Source organism: Diplotaxodon limnothrissa, linkage group LG3 (assembly GCF_057381915.1).
Source record: "Diplotaxodon limnothrissa isolate DT_005_m linkage group LG3, D_limnothrissa_male_GT1.1, whole genome shotgun sequence".
In the NCBI taxonomy this organism is placed as follows: Eukaryota; Metazoa; Chordata; class Actinopteri; order Cichliformes; family Cichlidae; genus Diplotaxodon; species Diplotaxodon limnothrissa.
Genome location: NC_140598.1, coordinates 5,108,952 through 5,126,848, shown reverse-complemented (window position 1 = coordinate 5,126,848; position 17,897 = coordinate 5,108,952). Strand labels below are relative to the sequence as shown.

At 39.7% G+C, this 17,897-nt stretch overlaps 2 protein-coding genes across 5 annotated transcripts in view; one reads left to right on the top strand and one right to left on the bottom strand.

The window, feature by feature from the left end:
- The window catches only part of LOC146634314 (NLR family CARD domain-containing protein 3-like), a 494,998-nt gene that overhangs the window by 98,287 nt on the left and 378,814 nt on the right, over nt 1–17,897 (top strand). The gene's annotated exons all lie outside the window — the stretch shown is intronic.
- Nucleotides 1–17,897, bottom strand: part of LOC146634319 (protein NLRC3-like) — a 580,191-nt gene that overhangs the window by 554,807 nt on the left and 7,487 nt on the right. For 2 of the 4 annotated variants that reach the window (XM_085376595.1, XM_085376603.1), the window contains exons 6-8: nt 16,340–16,513; nt 10,881–11,054; nt 3–49 (exon numbers count right to left, since the gene is read on the bottom strand). The exons of 1 other annotated variant lie outside the window; for it this stretch is intronic. In XM_085376595.1, coding sequence (XP_085232721.1) covers nt 3–49; nt 10,881–11,054; nt 16,340–16,513 — 395 coding nt within the window. Of the gene's footprint in view, nt 1–2; nt 50–10,880; nt 11,055–16,339; nt 16,514–16,688; nt 16,863–17,075; nt 17,250–17,897 lie in introns of all 4 variants that reach the window. One more of the 4 variants, XM_085376580.1, reaches the window with a different exon arrangement.

The window sequence follows — 17,897 nt, the reverse complement described above, 5'->3', positions numbered from 1 at the left end:
ACACTTCCTCAGACCTGGTCTCAACCATCGGACTCCAGCAGGCTCCACCCTGAAAGGAGGAGGGGGGTCAGAGCAGCACAGTCAGCATGCACACATGGACATTACATGGCTCTCACACACACACTGTTACACACTGAGCTCAAAGCTCGGCTCCACTGTTTTATTCAAAGAAATCTACATTTATTTATCAGCACATTTAAAAACAGCTTGAGCCAAAGTGCTGCACAGAGTAGAGAGAAAATAGGAAACATACACAGTAATGACTATAAAGACTGGTCAGGATTGAAAGCTACAGAGTACAAATGTGTTTCCAACCGGCTTTTAAAAATGTCCAGTGTTGGTGACGACCTGATGTGAAGGGCGACTGTTCCAGAGTTTGGCTGCAGCCATCGATAAAGCTCACCTCTGTTTTTACGTCTAGTTCTGGTCAGAAGCTGCTTATCTGCAGACCTGAGGGCTCCACTTGGATTCTTTTGTTAAAGAGAGATAAGATGGAGCCAATCCATTCACAGATTTAAAGACAACCAGATCTGGAAGTGGATTCTACCACGTACTGGTAACCAGTGGAAAAAGCTGGTGATGGGTCGTCTAGCACAGACCCACCGCTGGAACCAGACAATTGATGAGGGAGAGAACTGTGACAGCGCCGTTCCTTCACTTGACCTCAGTCGCTCTCGTCTGCTCCCTCGTAACACTGCTCTTTATTGAGCTTACATGAATATGCACAAGTTCATTATGACGTCTTACACAGGTATGAACAAAGAGTACCAGTCTGTGCATAGTGTGTGTGTGTGTGTGTGTGTGTGTGTGTGTGTGTGTGTGTGTGTGTGTGTGTGTGTGTGTGTGTGTGTGTGTGTGTGTGACCCTGTGACCCCAAAGCTGGTGCTAAGAGTCCAGCGGTCCCCCTAACAAAGGGCTCTTATACTTAACCAGACACAGAGTAGGTGTCCTCCTACACCAGGGGTCTCAAACTCGCGGCCGGTGGGCCAATTGCGGCCCGCAGGACGATAGTTTTTGGCCCCACCTTAATATGAAAATGTAATGTTAGTTTGATAATGTATGACACTTTACAGTGTTGTGGGCGGAGCTGAATTAACCCACCAATCAGGTTGGGATATGGATCTCAGGGGACACCAGCCGGGCTTGATGCAAGCAGGGAAACATTTCTCAATGAGTCAAAGTTCCAGCAGCGTTGCCCTGGAGTGTTTCTTTCTTTCCTGTGCCTGGCTGGCTTCCTCCTTTCTATTGGGCAAACGCCGACATTCGCCCCAGCGCGCTGCGTTCACAACACTTCAAAAAAAGTTGTTTTTTTAAGTTGCTGCCCAGCGGGACATTATACGTATATAGATTTATACACACGTCAGTGGGATTTAAAGTTATTTTTCCACAGAGAGAGATCTCATATTAACTCTCACAGTGATGCGTAGGCGGCGGGATAAAAGAAAAGTCATGAACTCAATGCAGCCCAATTTAGTCTGCAGTCACATAGCGACACCTGTTCATCGGCAACAACAGTCCCCGGTAACCCGGACTAATTATAGGGTCGCACCGTAATTTGTGGCTCCATGTTTTTATTTGCATCACTGCGTTTGCATTGCAGCAAACATGAACATTACATATATTTCAATATAATGTAAAAGCAGTCAAAACAACTAACATCAGAAACAGCTGATGTTATTTGTTATATGTCACGGTGTCATTTCCGCTTCTTTCTCCTGTAACAACAGCCCGGCGCCGTGAGCAGTCGCCTTTTTTGCGCTCGCTATCCCTGCACTTTCTACCATCTGCAAACGCCACGGTGTTCGTGTCGTCATGAAAGACATGAACATCGAGCGTAAAAAACAAAGGAGACTGCTACCGGCTTTTTATCTGCCGATCGCCGTGCTACGGTTGCAAGAAAAAGAAGCAGAAATGACGTTCTCTACGCGTTGAGACGTTCCCCGTCCGTCGGCTAAACGCTTGATTGAAACTTCAATGCGACAGTGACACCAAGTAGAATTATAAATGTCACATAGCCCCAAACATGTCTTTTTCAAAGCCTGCGGTGAAGAGAAAGGTTGGTGATGAGCACCGACAATTTCAGGAAAAGTGGGAAATGCAATATTTCTTTGTTGAGCACAGGGGCACCCCGACCTGTCTTATTTGCACAGAGAAAGTTGCGCTGCACAAGGAATACAATTTGAAACGTCATTACACAACTAGACATGCTGAGCTGGATGCAAAATACCAGGGAGACGAGAGAGCGAACCGGGTTGCCAGTCTTAAAACAGATCTACTGAGGCAGCAAGATTTCTCCAAGAAAGCAACCAAAGAGAATAATGCAGCAGTCGGAGCCACGTGGTTAGTGAGATGATTGCTAAAGCAGGGAAGCCATTCACAGAAGGTGCATTTGTCTAAAAGTGCATGTTGCAGGCTGCAAATATAGTCTGTCCGGGAAAGAAAGGTCAGTTTAGCAACATCAGCCTTTCTGCCAACACCGCAGCAGATCGCATTTCTGACCTGTCAAGTGACATTTATGACCAACTGTGTGAGAAAGCCAAATGTTTCAGTGTATACTCAGTCGCTCTTGATGAGACCACAGACATCACCGACACTGCCCAGCTCCCAATGTATGTCCGTGGTGTTGATGACAGTTTTGAAGTGATGGAGGAGCTGCTCACAGTAATTCCAATGCATGGCCAGACCACCGCTCAGCAGATATTTACAAGCTGTGTGATGCCATTGAGAATGTTGGTTTGCCATGGAAGAGGTTTGTTGGAATAACAACAGATGGAGCGCCATCAATGACAGGGAGGAAACATGGACTGGTGGCACAAAACAAACTGGAAGAGGAAGGCGTGGAGGAGGCCATTGCTCTGCACTGCATCATCCATCAGCAGGTCCTTTGCAGCAAATGCCTGAAGTTTGACAATGTGATGTCTATTGTTGTGAAATGCATCAACCAAATCAGATCCAGGGGCTTAAAGCACCGAAGGTTCTGTGCTTTTTTAGAGGAAATGGAGTCAGAATATGGGGATGTGCTCGACTTCACTGAGGTACGTTGGCTCAGCAGGGGAAATGTATTAAAGAGACTTTTTGAGTTGAGAGCAGAAGTGAAGCCTTCATGGAGAAGGATGGAGTTAGTGTTCCTGTGCTAACTCATCCCAAATGGCTCATGGACTCAGCTTTTCTTGTTGATATGACACATGAGCTTAATGTACTGAACAAGACGTTACAAGGCCAGGGGCAACTTGTCAGTGCTGCCTATGACAACGTGAGAGCATTCTCCACAAAACTGGCGCTCTGGAAAGCTCAGCTCTCTCAGACAAACCTTTGCCATTTCCCAGCATGCAAGGCACTCGTGGATGCAGGCACACCATTCAGTGCTGACGAGTATGTTGATGTCATTTTGAGGCTACAGGAGGAATTTGATCACAGATTTGCTGACTTCAAGACACACAGAGCCACCTTTCACATTTTTGCGGACCCCGTCTCCTTTGATGTGCAAGATGCCCCTTCTGTGCTTCAAATGGAGCTCATTGAGCTGCAGTGCAACTCTGAACTCAAAGCAACGTTCAGGGAGGTGAGTGGAAAAGCAGACAAGCTTGGACAATCTTTGAGAGAATTGAGCCCTAGTTTCCCTCGGCTTTCCCGAATGTTCAAGCGGACCATGTGCCTTTTTGGTAGCACATACTTGTGCCAAAAGCTCTTCTCCACTTTGAACTTCAATAAGTCCAAGTACAGGTCCAGACTTACAGATGATCATCTTCAAGACATACTGAGGGTCGCAACTGCTTCCTCCTTCAGGCCAAATCTGGCTCGGCTATGCGAGAGGAAACGCTGCCAGGTCTCTAGCAGCAAGGAGTAGGCAAGAGAAGCCATGTTCAGAAGAACAGTTCATTTTCTCCAGTGTTCCATTCATGTTCAGAAGAAGGTTATAGAACTGTTAATACAGACATTTCAATCTAAATACAGCAGATATAGAAGACTGAAAGATACACACAAGTTCACTGACTAAAAATATCTTATTATTATTTTATTTATGTATTACAGATTGATTTATTTTCTTATTAATTCTTAATTTGTTTATTTATTTTTCATATTTTGTGTTAAAAAATAAAAATAAAGAGATTTGAGAAGATTGGAATTTTTTAACCATGCCTTTCTTGTGGAAAACCGAATGCGGCCCAGCCTCACCCAGACTCTGCCTGCAGCGGCCCCCAGCTAAATTGAGTTTGAGACCCCTGTCCTACACCATAAATCAGTAAGAGAGGGTACGACCTCTCTCATGGCCCCAAGTGGTGTGTGCATGCCAGAGCACTCTGGAAGGCACACAGAGTCTTTACAGACTACTAAGGATCAAACCTCTATCATCATGCAATCGATTATACAACTCTAAGCATATATGAGTAAATATTTCTAAGCATAAATGACAATCAACAATATAAACCTTACAGCTGGTTTTAATAACAGAATTCATTTGTTTCTCAAATGAGAAAGAGCTATCGAGAAACACTCCTAAATCTTTAGTTCTTAACTTTTCCAGTGGGCCAAGGTCAACATTATCTGCTAATGCTAAATAGGCTGCCGTTATTAACTAATGCTAATTTGACATGAATTAGCATTATGCACTAATGCTAACACTTACTTTTTTTTAAAAATGTGAGTAGCTAATGCTAACACTATTTCCCTTAACTTTATAACAATGTGAACGGCTAATGCTAACACTCTTTTTCCTAGCATTATAACATCTGAGCTGCTAATGCTAAGTAGGCTTCCATTAGCACCTACGTCTAATTTAAGGCAAATACGCATTAGAACCTAATGCTCATATCGTTTTCCTTTGCTTTATAACAATGTGAGCAGCTACTGCTAAATAGCATTAGCTAATAACAGCAGTCTAATTTAATGCAAGTTAGCCTCATTTGCATTACAACGATGTGAGGAGTTAACGCTAAGTATGCTGCCATTAGTGGCTAATTCTAATTAGGGGTGAATAAATATTACCAGCTAATGCTAATATCGTATTCTCTTCCCTTTTAACAATGTGAGCAGCTAGTGCTAGGTAGGCTGATGCTAGCAGCTAATGCTAAAGCTAATTTAATGTGAATTAGCATCACATTAGTGAGGAGTTAATGCTAAGTAGACTGCCATTAGCAGGTAATGCTAATTTTAGGTGAATAGGAATTGGCAGATAATGCTAATACCATATTTTCTTGCTTTATAACAATGTGACCAGCTAATGCTATGTAGGTTGCCGTTATTAGCTAATACTAATTTGAGGTGAATTAGCATTATCCCCTTATGCTAACAATGTTTTTTCTTACTTTTTAACAATACAAGTAGCTAATGTGAACACTTTTTTTTTTTATTGAATTCTAATTTTTCCCTTGCGATGTGAAGAGTTAATGCTAAATAGGATGCCATTAGTGGCTAATTCTAATTTTAGATGAGAAAGCATTAGAAGCTAATGCTAATACCATATTTTCTTGCTTTATATCAATATTAGTAGGTAATGCTAAGTACGTAGCCATTATTAGCTAATGCTAATTTAGGTGAATTAGCATTATCCACTAATGCTAACACTGTTTTTGCCAACTCTTTTCCCTTGCATTATAACAATATGAGCAGCTAATGCTAAGAAGGCTGCCATTATTAGGTAATGCTAATTATTATGTGTGTTAGCATTATCCGCTGCTGCTAGCAATGTTTTATCTTACCTTTTAACAATATCAGCAGCTAATGCTAACACTACTTTAATTTCAGTTAAACCTACTTAGCATTAATTAACTTCATTTAGCATTAAGAAGTTTTTGCTATAGGCTACCATTAGTGGCTAATGCTAATTTTAGGTAAATAGAAATTGGCAGCTAATGCTAATACCATATTTTCTTTTTTATTTTTTTTTTATTTTTTTTATTAATCCTTTATTTATCCAGGTAAAAAATCTCATTGAGATTAAAAATCTCATTTCCAAGAGAGACCTGGCATCATAGCAACAAAAGTCACATACCACATAGGTATATAACATTTAAAACAAATACAATATCGCATACAAACATGTGTAAAATATACAATAACAGATCAAATACAAAAAGAGTACATTAAAAACAATCACACTGAGTAAAAGAGCTGTTCTCTCGTTCCTTTAAAACAGACTTAAACTCTCCCAAGGTAACCAATTCTGATAATTTCAGTTCCTTCTGCAGATTATTCCAGGAAGCAGGGGCAGCGTATTTAAAAGCCCTTTTCCCCCATTCTGTTCTGATTTTTGGGACAATCAATTTTATGATTTTGTTCGAACGAAGGTTGTATTGGTTGTGGTTTTTACACATATAAACACATAAATAAGATGGAACCAGCCCAAGGAGAGATTTATAGATAAAAATCAACCAATGGGAGAGTCTACGAATATGCAAAGATGGACATTTAGCAGCAGCATACAGAGAACAATGATGTACACGACTTCCATAGCAAGTAATAAAACGTAAAGCACAATGGTCCACAGTATCCAACCTCTTTAGGTAGTGGGCAGGTGCATTCATAAAAAGCAGGTCACCATAATCCAATAAAGGTAAAAAGGTTGAACGAATCAAATGTTTTCTCACTTGGAGGGAGAAACAGGATTGGTTTCTAAAAAAGTAACCTAGTTTTAGTTTTAACTTCGACACAAGCCTTTGAATGTGAGTCTTAAATGACAAATTCTGATCTATAATGATCCCTAGATACTTGTAAGATGTGACCATTTCAATTTCAGATCCTTGAATTGTTTTAATCTTAGGAGACGTAGCTAACAACTCTTTGCCATTTGAGAATAACATAAACTTGGATTTCTCTGGATTTAACACCAACTTAAGTTGAGTTAAATGGGACTGAACGACATCAAAGGCAGACTGCAGAAATTGCAGGGTTTGTGCTACTGAAGGGGATGAACAATAAATAATTGTATCATCTGCATAAAGATGAAATGCTGCATTTGACAAATTATCACAAAGGTTGTTTATGTAAAGTGAAAATAGCAATCGTCCTAATATGGAGCCCTGCGGAACTCCTTTGGATACTGGGAGAAAAGAGGAAGAAGACCCAGCAGCACGGACACACTGTTTTCTTGCTGACAAGTAATTTGAAAACCAACTTACAGCATTTACAGATAGACCAATATTGTTTAGTCTATTTAATAAAATAGCATGGTCAACTGTATCAAAAGCCTTTGACAAGTCAAGAAAAAGAGCCGCACAGTATTTTTTGCAGTCCATTGAATCAACAATGTCATTAACCACTTTAATAGCAGCAGTTATTGTGCTGTGTTGTTTTCTGAATCCTGACTGATGTTGGGAAAGAACTGAATTTTTGTCCAAAAAAATCTTTCAGTTGTTCACTAATGAACTTTTCTAGAACTTTTGCTAGAACACACAATTTAGATATGGGCCTGTAATTATTAACATCTGAAGGATCACCTCCTTTCAGCAAAGGGAGAACATAGGCAGATTTCCATATTACAGGGATCTCACTGTTCGAGAGGCTAAGATTAAAAATGTAAGTTATTGGTTCTGCTATAAAATCTGCAGCCAACTTAAGAAAATAGGGATCAAGTTGATCTGGTCCTGCTGATTTATTTAGATCCAACAGATTTAAAGCCCTGTGGACCTCAAAAACATTTAGCGGAGAAAAACTGAAGGGTTGGACCACAGATTCAGTTTGAGCGGTTGCAGAGAGAGCCTCTTGTTGATTAAGCTGTTTTAAATCTGGATATAAAGATTCAAATAGAGATCCTGAAGAAACAAAATGCTCATTAAAGCAGTTTAGAATGTCGCATTTCTCTGTTAAAGTACAGGAGTCTTTTACAACAAAAGTTGGCATCTCATTTGTAATTATGTCCCCATAAGAAGATTTTATTATTTTCCAGAATTTTTTAGGATCGTTCAAATGTTTAGTAGTATTTGAAAGATAGAATTCTGATTTGGCCTTTTTAATTAAGGAAGTTGAACGGTTTCTAAGCTGTCTAAAAATCAGCCAATCCGCTTCGGATTTAGTTTTTCTGGCCTTAGCCCAGGCAGCATCCCTTTTTTTGAGTAGACTAGAGAGATGAAGAGAAAACCAAGGGTTGTTTCTGCATTTTACTCTAAATTTGCGGATAGGGGCATGTTTATTTATAATTTTGATAAAAGTATCATAAAAATAATTCCATGCCAGCTCAAGATCAGTTATCAGGTAGATTCTACTCCAGTTATAGTCCCATAAATCATGAAAGAAAGCTTGCTCACAGAAATGCTTAAAATCTCGTTTAAAAGCTATCTGTGGCCTTGATTTTGGGAGCTTCGATTGCCTGACTACAGCTACCACACAGTGGTCACTGATATCATTTGCGAAAACCCCAGTGTGAGAATATTTATACGGCATATTAGTTAAAAATAAATCAATAAGTGATGACTTTTCTGGGCATTTAAGATTTGGACGAGTTGTGCTGTAAATTAGTTGTGTGAGATTATATGAATCACACATGGATTTAAAACTGTCTGAGGCAGAGGACAACCAGTCCCAGTTGAAATCTCCGGCCAGCACAATTTCATTAAAATCTAAAGTAGATAGTTTTTCACTAAGTGAAACTAAAGCCTCACTACTAGCTGAGGGGGGTCTATAACAGCCCACAATGGTAATAAAATAGCCCTTGAAAAGTTGGAGTTTGAGGGCAAGAAGTTCAAACTGCTTACAAACAGATACCGATGAATCGACAGTAACATGGAATTTGCTTTTTACATAAATTGCAACACCGCCACCCTTTCTGGGGCGGTCGCAACGGAAAAGATTATAGCCCGTTATTGCAATGTCTTTGTCAGTAATTGATTTAGTAAGCCAGGTTTCTGATAATATAAGAATATCAGTATCTAACTCTTTCATCCAAATTTTCACAAAATCAAGTTTGGGAAGAAGACTTCTGACATTTAAATGAGTGATACCAAGACCTGTTCGAGTTTTGAAATCACAAGGAGTACTTAAGCATTTGCAGTCTGGACCGGGATTAGGTTGCACATTTCCAGATAAAAGAAGCAGAAGAACAATAAAACATTTTCTTTTCACAGATTTTTCTTGTAGGATTACAGACTGATTTCTCTTAGTGCCCGATCTCTTTGGGGGGTGAGAAGATTGGGAAATAAACCAGTAATATGGAATGAATAAATAAGTTAAATCAGTTGAAATGAGATCTCTGCTGATAATCACGTTTGAGAAACTTCTAAAAGATGTAAAATCCCACCTTGTTCCCTTTGAGAGGAGTAAGAAGTATGGTGTCTCTTGCTCCACAGACTGTTCCTGCACCTCTTCCCTTATAACAATGTGACCAGCTAATGCTAAGCAGATGCCATTATTAGCTAATACTAATTTGAGATGAATTAGCATTATCCGCTTATGCTAACAATGTTTTTTCTTACTTTTTAACAATACGCCATTAGTGGCTAATTCTAATTTTAGATGAAAAAGGATTAACAGCTAATGCTCATACTGTTTGCTTTGTAAGAATGACAGCAGCTAATGATATGAAGTCTACCGTTATTAACTAATGCTAATTTGATGAGAATTAGCATTATCCGATAATGGTAACTCTTTTCCCCTGCATTATAACAATGTCAGGAGTTAATGCTAAGTAGACTGCCATTAGGGGCTAACTCTAATTAGGGGTGAATAATTATTAGCAGCTAATACTAATACCGTTTTCTCTTTTTCCTTATAACAACTTGAGCAGCTAATGCTAATTTGATGCGAATTAGCATTATATTAGTGAGCAGTTAATGCTAAGTAGGCTGCCATTATTAACTAATACTACGTTGACGTGAATTAGCATTATGCGCTACTGCTAATACTGTTTTCTCTTACTTATTAAAAATGATAGTAGCTAATACTAATACTCTTTTCCGTTGGGTAACAACAAAGTGAGGAATTAATGCTAAGTTGGCTGCTTTTAGCGGCTTATTCTAATTAGGGGTGAATAATTATTAGCAGCAAATGCTAATACCGTTTTCTCTTTCCTTATAACATTATGAGCAGTTAATGCTAATTTGATGTAAATTAGCATTATATTAGTGAGGAGTTAATGCTAAGTAGGCTGCCATTAGCAGCTAAAGGTAATTTGAGGTGAATAAGCACTAGTAGCTAATGCCAATACCCTTTTCTCTTGTGTTATAATGATGTGAAACGTTAATATTGTTCTCAAACAACAGAATGAGAATGAAATATTGATTCTAACAGGGCCCATAAACAGCATTAGCTTAGCAGCATTAGCTTATCAGAGTCTCCATCATGGTCACACAAATCCTTAGCGAAGCAAAGTGGCCTACTTAGCAATAGCTGCTGTAGAAAGCAAAGGGAAAACAGTATTAGCATTAGCTGCTAAATGTGCACTTGAGAACAAATCTATTGTGAATTCAGCCGTGAATGTAGTGTTTCCAGTAAGCTTCCATTTCCAAATGTTAGCTGCTCCTGTCTGCCTCTTTGTCACACACACAGACTGAAATGATTCACAGCCTTGTTTCATCCTTCTGTCAGTGTCACTGACTGTCACTGTGACTGTGGACATACAGCATGGGAAACACACACATGGCTGATACTTGTATCTAAAGTTACAAAATGTTGTCTCTGTCCAAATATTACCTAACTGTAAGTCTACTTTTAATGAAACTCTCAACATGACTTATCAGTTATCATTAATGTTCCTGCAAACAGACTCCTTGAAGACCCCCTAAATAAATATCCATGTACTATCCAGCTAGACTAGTGTGTCTGTCCCTGAAAATATTCCTGCATGTGTGATTGTTCATGTCTCATCTGCAGGAAACAAACAGGAAGTGAGTGAAAGACACAGGAAATGTTTCCAGCTCTTCCTCCTATATCAGACATTCTCTCCATACCTGAGAGTGTCCAGTCTCCAGCCTGGATCCTTCAGTCCAGCCGACAGAAGCTTCATTCCTGAGTCACCTGGATGATTGTAGCTCAGATCCAGCTCTCTCAGATGGGAGGGGTTGGAGGTCAGAGCTGAGGCCAGAGAAGTACAGCCTTCCTCTGTGATCAGACAGCCTGACAGACTGCAGACACACAAAACAACAATCCATCTGTTATCCATCTCTATAGCAGCATAACTAAGTGATGGTTCAGGGTCACCTGATCCAGCTCTAACTATAAGTTTTATCAAAAAGGAAAGTTTGAAGCTGATCTTCAAAGTAGAGAGGGTGTCTGTCTCCTGAACTCAAACTGGGAGCTGCTGCCACACCCAGTCCAACATAGCCAGGCTTTCTTTGCTGCTTTGACAAAACCTCAAATCCCAGTCAGAGATGGTGAGCATCATCACAGTGATGATCATTTCTCTGTTAACCCAGGCTTTCTGCTTCAGGATCTGTGCACGCTCACAGAACAAGGAGACCTTTAAACATCATTTCACTAAATGGATGGACTGAGCTCAGCCTACAGATGAACTGGATAAATAAAGATTTGACCTCAGTGTGCTCAGTGTTCCTGTCTATTCCTAACATATTCCTAACATGATAGCTGCACTTTAGAGCTCTAAAACTGGAACTGACACATATTTAAACTCCACATGTTACTCAGTACATTCAGTTCTGACACTCGCCCACAGTCCAACAAAGGAAACATGGAGATCACATCAGTTTGTCACCAAAGTCTAATTATTCCAGAGGGCAGTGTTGATACAATTATTGTCGCAGTACTTCATGTCTGAAGTATCACTTAAATGCATTACACGCTGTTGATGGCAGCAAACAAACCACCCAAACAAACAGAGGTGGGAGGCTTGGGCAGACTACGTAGGATCAGCTTGTGGGAGGAGTCAGGATAAAACCAAAGAAAGACAAGCTAACAAACACCACAGTGAAGTGAGTAGCTACAAACTGCAGGCCGATTAGTGTTGTTGAAGAAGTCGGTCTGAGGAACGTTCTTAGGATCAACAAATGACGGCATGTATGAGCCTCCCTCAAGACGCACCATCACAAGAAGAACACATGAGCTGTAGAAAAAGGAGAGACTACGAAAGCCACGGCGTTACAACGTGCACCAGCTGTTGGTCTCTCTGGAGACTACTGGGCGTGGCTGGGTAACCATGGTTACTTGGAAGTTACAGTACATGATATTAATGAAGAGTGGGAGCTGCGTTCTATAGCAAACAATTTGTTATGAGGTAATCAGCTGATCTTAGTTTAACCGGAAGCCCTTCACAATAATTGCAATGCCTTTATTTTGTACAACTACCATCAGTTCGTCTGTACTGATGGTAACTTAAAGTCACACTAATGTCGTTTAGTTTCTATAGTTTATGTAGTGGAAGTATACTACAGTACCCTGATCACTGATAGGACAGATTTATGTAGATATACACCTTTGTGTTTAACATTACTGCATTATAGTACTGTGATCTTTGTCCTTATATATGGCTATATTAGCTATACTGATGTACGTACATATAACTGGATATGTAACTTATCTATTCATCTTATTTGTCATGTATTTGTATTGTGTACTTCCTTTTTGTAAGAAACCACACACATGATCACAGCCGCAAGAATCAATCAGTGAAAGAATAAAGTGTCTCAAACCAAACCTTAAGCTCTTTATTCCACATGCTGGGATCATTTGGCCTTCAGTGGTGTTCTGGCTGACACACCGGAGTGACCAGAGTGCTAAAGAGTGAATCGGACACACCAGTCATCCCTGATATCTCCACTACATTTAATCGTCCTTCAGCTTGTGGCTGCCGTTAGCTGGTCTGCTAGTTAGCTGATTTGCTATTTAGCCGGTGTGCTAGTTAGCTGGTGTGCTAGTTAGCCGGTTCGCTAGTCAGCTGGTGTGCTGACCAGCGAACCAGTAGGTTACAAGATGAGCTTGTCTGTCTGATGAGCCAGCTCTCTCTGTCTTGGTCATTTTGTCCTTGGGCAAAACCTAACCTACCACTACAACTGTAGCTTACCTCCACCAGTGTGTGAATGTGAGAGTGAATGAATACAGGGAGTGCAGAATTATTAGGCAAATGAGTATTTTGTCCACATCATCCTCTTCATGCATGTTGTCTTACTCCAAGCTGTATAGGCTCGAAAGCCTACTACCAATTAAGCATATTAGGTGATGTGCATCTCTGTAATGAGAAGGGGTGTGGTCTAATGACATCAACACCCTATATCAGGTGTGCATAATTATTAGGTAACGTCCTTTCCTTTGGCAAAATGGGTCAAAAGAAGGACTTGACAGGCTCAGAAAAGTCAAAAATAGTGAGATATCTTGCAGAGGGATGCAGCAGTCTCAAAATTGCAAAGCTTCTGAAGCGTGATCATCGAACAATCAAGCGTTTCATTCAAAATAGTCAACAGGGTCGCAAGAAGCGTGTGGAAAAACCAAGGCGCAAAATAACTGCCCATGAACTGAGAAAAGTCAAGCGTGCAGCTGCCAAGATGCCACTTGCCACCAGTTTGGCCATATTTCAGAGCTGCAACATCACTGGAGTGCCCAAGAGCACAAGGTGTGCAATACTCAGAGACATGGCCAAGGTAAGAAAGGCTGAAAGACGACCACCACTGAACAAGACACACAAGCTGAAACGTCAAGACTGGGCCAAGAAATATCTCAAGACTGGTTTTTCTAAGGTTTTATGGACTGATGAAATGAGAGTGAGTCTTGATGGGCCAGATGGATGGGCCCGTGGCTGGATTGGTAAAGGGCAGAGAGCTCCAGTCCCACTCAGACGCCAGCAAGGTGGAGGTGGAGTACTGGTTTGGGCTGGTATCATCAAAGATGAGCTTGTGGGGCCTTTTCGGGTTGAGGATGGAGTCAAGCTCAACTCCCAGTCCTACTGCCAGTTTCTGGAAGACACCTTCTTCAAGCAGTGGTACAGGAAGAAGTCTGCATCCTTCAAGAAAAACATGATTTTCATGCAGGACAATGCTCCATCACACGCGTCCAAGTACTCCACAGCGTGGCTGGCAAGAAAGGGTATAAAAGAAGAAAAACTAATGACATGGCCTCCTTGTTCACCTGATCTGAACCCCATTGAGAACCTGTGGTCCATCATCAAATGTGAGATTTACAAGGAGGGAAAACAGTACACCTCTCTGAACAGTGTCTGGGAGGCTGTGGTTGCTGCTGCACGCAATGTTGATGGTGAACAGATCAAAACACTGACAGAATCCATGGATGGCAGGCTTTTGAGTGTCCTTGCAAAGAAAGGTGGCTATATTGGTCGCTGATTTGTTTTTGTTTTGTTTTTGAATGTCAGAAATGTATATTTGTGAATGTGGAGATGTTATATTGGTGTCACTGGTAAAAAGAAATAATTGAAATGGGTATATATTTGTTTTTTGTTAAGTTGCCTAATAATTCTGCACAGTAATAGTCACCTGCACACACAGATATCCCCCTAAAATAGCTAAAACTAAAAACAAACGAAAAACTACTTCCAAAAACATTCAGCTTTGATATTAATGAGTTTTTTGGGTTCATTGAGAACATGGTTGTTGTTCAATAATACAATTATTCCTCAAAAATACAACTTGCCTAATAATTCTGCACTCCCTGTAGTGGGATTGTAAAGGGTCTTTGAGGGTCTCGAAAAGCGCTATATAAATGCAATCCATTATTATTATTAAGAGCATCTTTAGGCCTGACTGTGCTCATCCTTCCTCCAACCTCTCCTTACCAAAGATAACAACTACATCAGTATTAGCTCAATAACAATTTCTGCAATTCAATTGTGGACATTCATTTTTAAACCTTGTGTAAAACGATAAAACCTCAAAGTCTGAGCATTATTCTTTCTGCAAACAGCTCTTGCAGGTTCCCCCGGACTTAGGTTATTTTTATTATTTAATTACTTTCCTTTAAGCAGCTGTTCAGGCTACTAAACTCATCCCAGAAATAACAAGTGACACCATTAATAGTAGAGGTGGGAATCACCATACAACTCGCGATACGATATTATCACAATACTTAACGCACGATACGATATTATTGCGATTTTTTAAAATATTTTGCGATATTTAAATTCTGCACATAAAGGTAAACTTTATCAATATTCATTTTATCTAATATCAAAGTCTCACACTCAGTCTTTCTCTCATTTCAGTCAGTTTTGTTGTTGACAAACTGAACGGTTTGTATTACAGTCTAGTCCAACTTAACTGAATGCAACCATCTGGTACAATTATAGCTATTCTGAACTATGCAATTTATGAAAACTATGCAGCCCCTTCAGCAACTGAAGAATTTGAAAGTAAATTTAAAAAAATATATAATTTTACATTAAATAAAAAAGTTTCAAACTTAATTAAAATTAAACATGTCTTAAATTAAAATAAGTAAACTGTCATGTTTATTGCTGCCAAAAAAAAAGTTAAACACATTTGGACAGTGAAGGAATGTCAGGATTGTTGCTCAGAAAAAGGATCAACATGCTCTGAAGTCAACATGCTCTGACTCCAGAGCATGTTGACTTCAGAGAAAAAATTGTTTGTAACAAAATATCGATTTCTGCTGTCCCTGTATCGATACATTATTAGCAAACAAAATATCACGATACTACACAGTATCGATTTTTTCCCCCACCCCTAATTAATAGTGGAGCTAACTTTAACAGGTGAAACTGATTTGACCTATAAGGCTACTGCAGTTACTTCTTATCAGGTTTAGTAGGGAAGACATCTGGATGAGGTAGTTAGTAGTATGTAGTTAGTACCGGGCGACTCCCCTCCCCCACATCGGCACCAGAACCCTGTATTATCTACAGGGTAAGACTGCCTGTTTTATCAAACTATGGCCATTACTACTGTGATCATTTGCAGCCCAGTGTGCCGCTCTCTCTGCTGGGATGAACCACTGGAGCTCACCCAGTCATCCCTTTCTTTCTCTCAAGAAGAAGTGAAATAAATGTATTTATTATGTTACGAGTCTAATATTCTTTAAATCAAACTGTAATGAATAAATGAAGCAAGAAGATTTGGTGGCTCCAAGTGTTGTAGAAGAAAAGATAAACATCTCATTTTGAGAAATCAGCCTTTAAAATTAAGTACTGTGAATAAAAAACAAACAGCGAGCCAATCAGCAGTCGCCAATATCCTCCTAATTTCATTCACAAAGAAATCAAATATATATATATTATGGGCCCAAAGGAGCCTAAATCTTTAAATTAGGCAGTGCATGAAGTATTTTTTTAAATAAACAGAGACATGACTATAACAACTTTTAGTAATTCAGAGTCCAATTATCCACTCAAATGTAAATAAAAGTTCACTTGACAGCTGTAAAAGTTACCTGTTTATACAATAATATAAATCACATTTCAAATGATCATCTGTGGAAAAGTTTGAATCCTGACCTGAGAGTTTCCACTGCACACTGTGAACTCTTTAGTCCAGCGGACAGAAGCTTCACTCCTGAATCCTGCAGGTCAGAGTTACTCAGGTCCAGCTCTCTCAGACTGGAGGACTGGGAGCTGAGGACTGAGGACAGAGCTTCACAGCTTCTCTCTGACAGGTTACAGCCACTCAGTCTGAAAAATAAAAGACAATCTATAAAACAAGTACTCATGTAGAGTTTGTTAATACATTTCACAACATTAAATGTTGACTTTCTATTTTTAAAGGAAACATAAACATACTAAGATACAACATCATATGTATGAACTTTAATTAATAATTCTAAAAACAAATGTTTTCTGATCTGACCTCAGAGTATTCAGTTTACAGTTTAAACGTTGTAGTCCAGCAGACAGAAGCTTCACTCCTGAATCGTGCAGCTTTCTGATACTCAGGTCCAGCTCTGTCAGACTAGAGGACTGCGAGCTGAGAACTGAGGACAGAGCTTCACAGTTTTCCTCTGAGAGTTCACAGATGTTAAGTCTGAAGATAAAAACATGAATAAAGATTGTTGTTAAAGTGTATTCAAGGTGCAATAGCTTATTGTCTTGTGCTGAGCAGGTTAGTAAAACTTCCGTTTAACTTTGAAATGAATAAAAATGCTATGAAACAAGGATAACTGGATAAAGACATAAACAAAAACAAACATCAAACACATAAACAAACAGAACTAAACATAATACAAATTGATCTGACCTCAGAACATTCAGTTTGGCATGTGGACTCTCCACTGCAGCAGACAGAAGCTTTACTGCTGAAGCCTTCAGGCTGTTGGTACTCAGGTCCAGCACTCTCAGACTACAGGACTGGGAGCTGACCACTGACAACAAATTTTCACAGCCTTTCTCTGAGACGTTACAGCTGCTCAGTCTGTGAGAGAAAGGAAAAAAACAAAAACAAAAAAAAACAAACAATATATGTGATCAAATTAAATTTGTTTATATGTTGAACCCTTTTTTTTTTTTAATTTATTTAAACCTATGAGACTATGAGTGCTACCAGTCCAGTGCACATGATTGGTACCTTGATGGTACCTTGCTCAGGGGTACCACAAGGTAACTATTCGGTGGATTCGACCCCTGACCTTATGATCATGGGGCGACCACTCTGCCTACTGAGCTAATAATTCTGTGTACACTGTCATACAATATTAACTAAAACAATTATTTTAGAAAATTTTAGTAATTCAATAATCATGCTCATTACCTGTGTATTGTGAATAACACTTGATTTTAAACACTAGCTGTATAAAACTCTTCCTGTTAAAGGTGTGTATAAAGGAGATGAGCTGAAATGCAGACTTCATGGAGAATGTTTGCTGTCAGCATATATCAAAGACAAAGCAGAGATCCATCCAGTCTCTTCCACTAAGCCCACAGAGGGACAGACAACCACTCTCACTCACACCTGCATGAAGTTTAGATCACCAGGTAATCTAACTGCATGTCTGTGGACAGTGGGAAGAAACTGTAGAGGACCCAGAGTGAACCCACTGTAATTCTGTGATAACACTGGTTA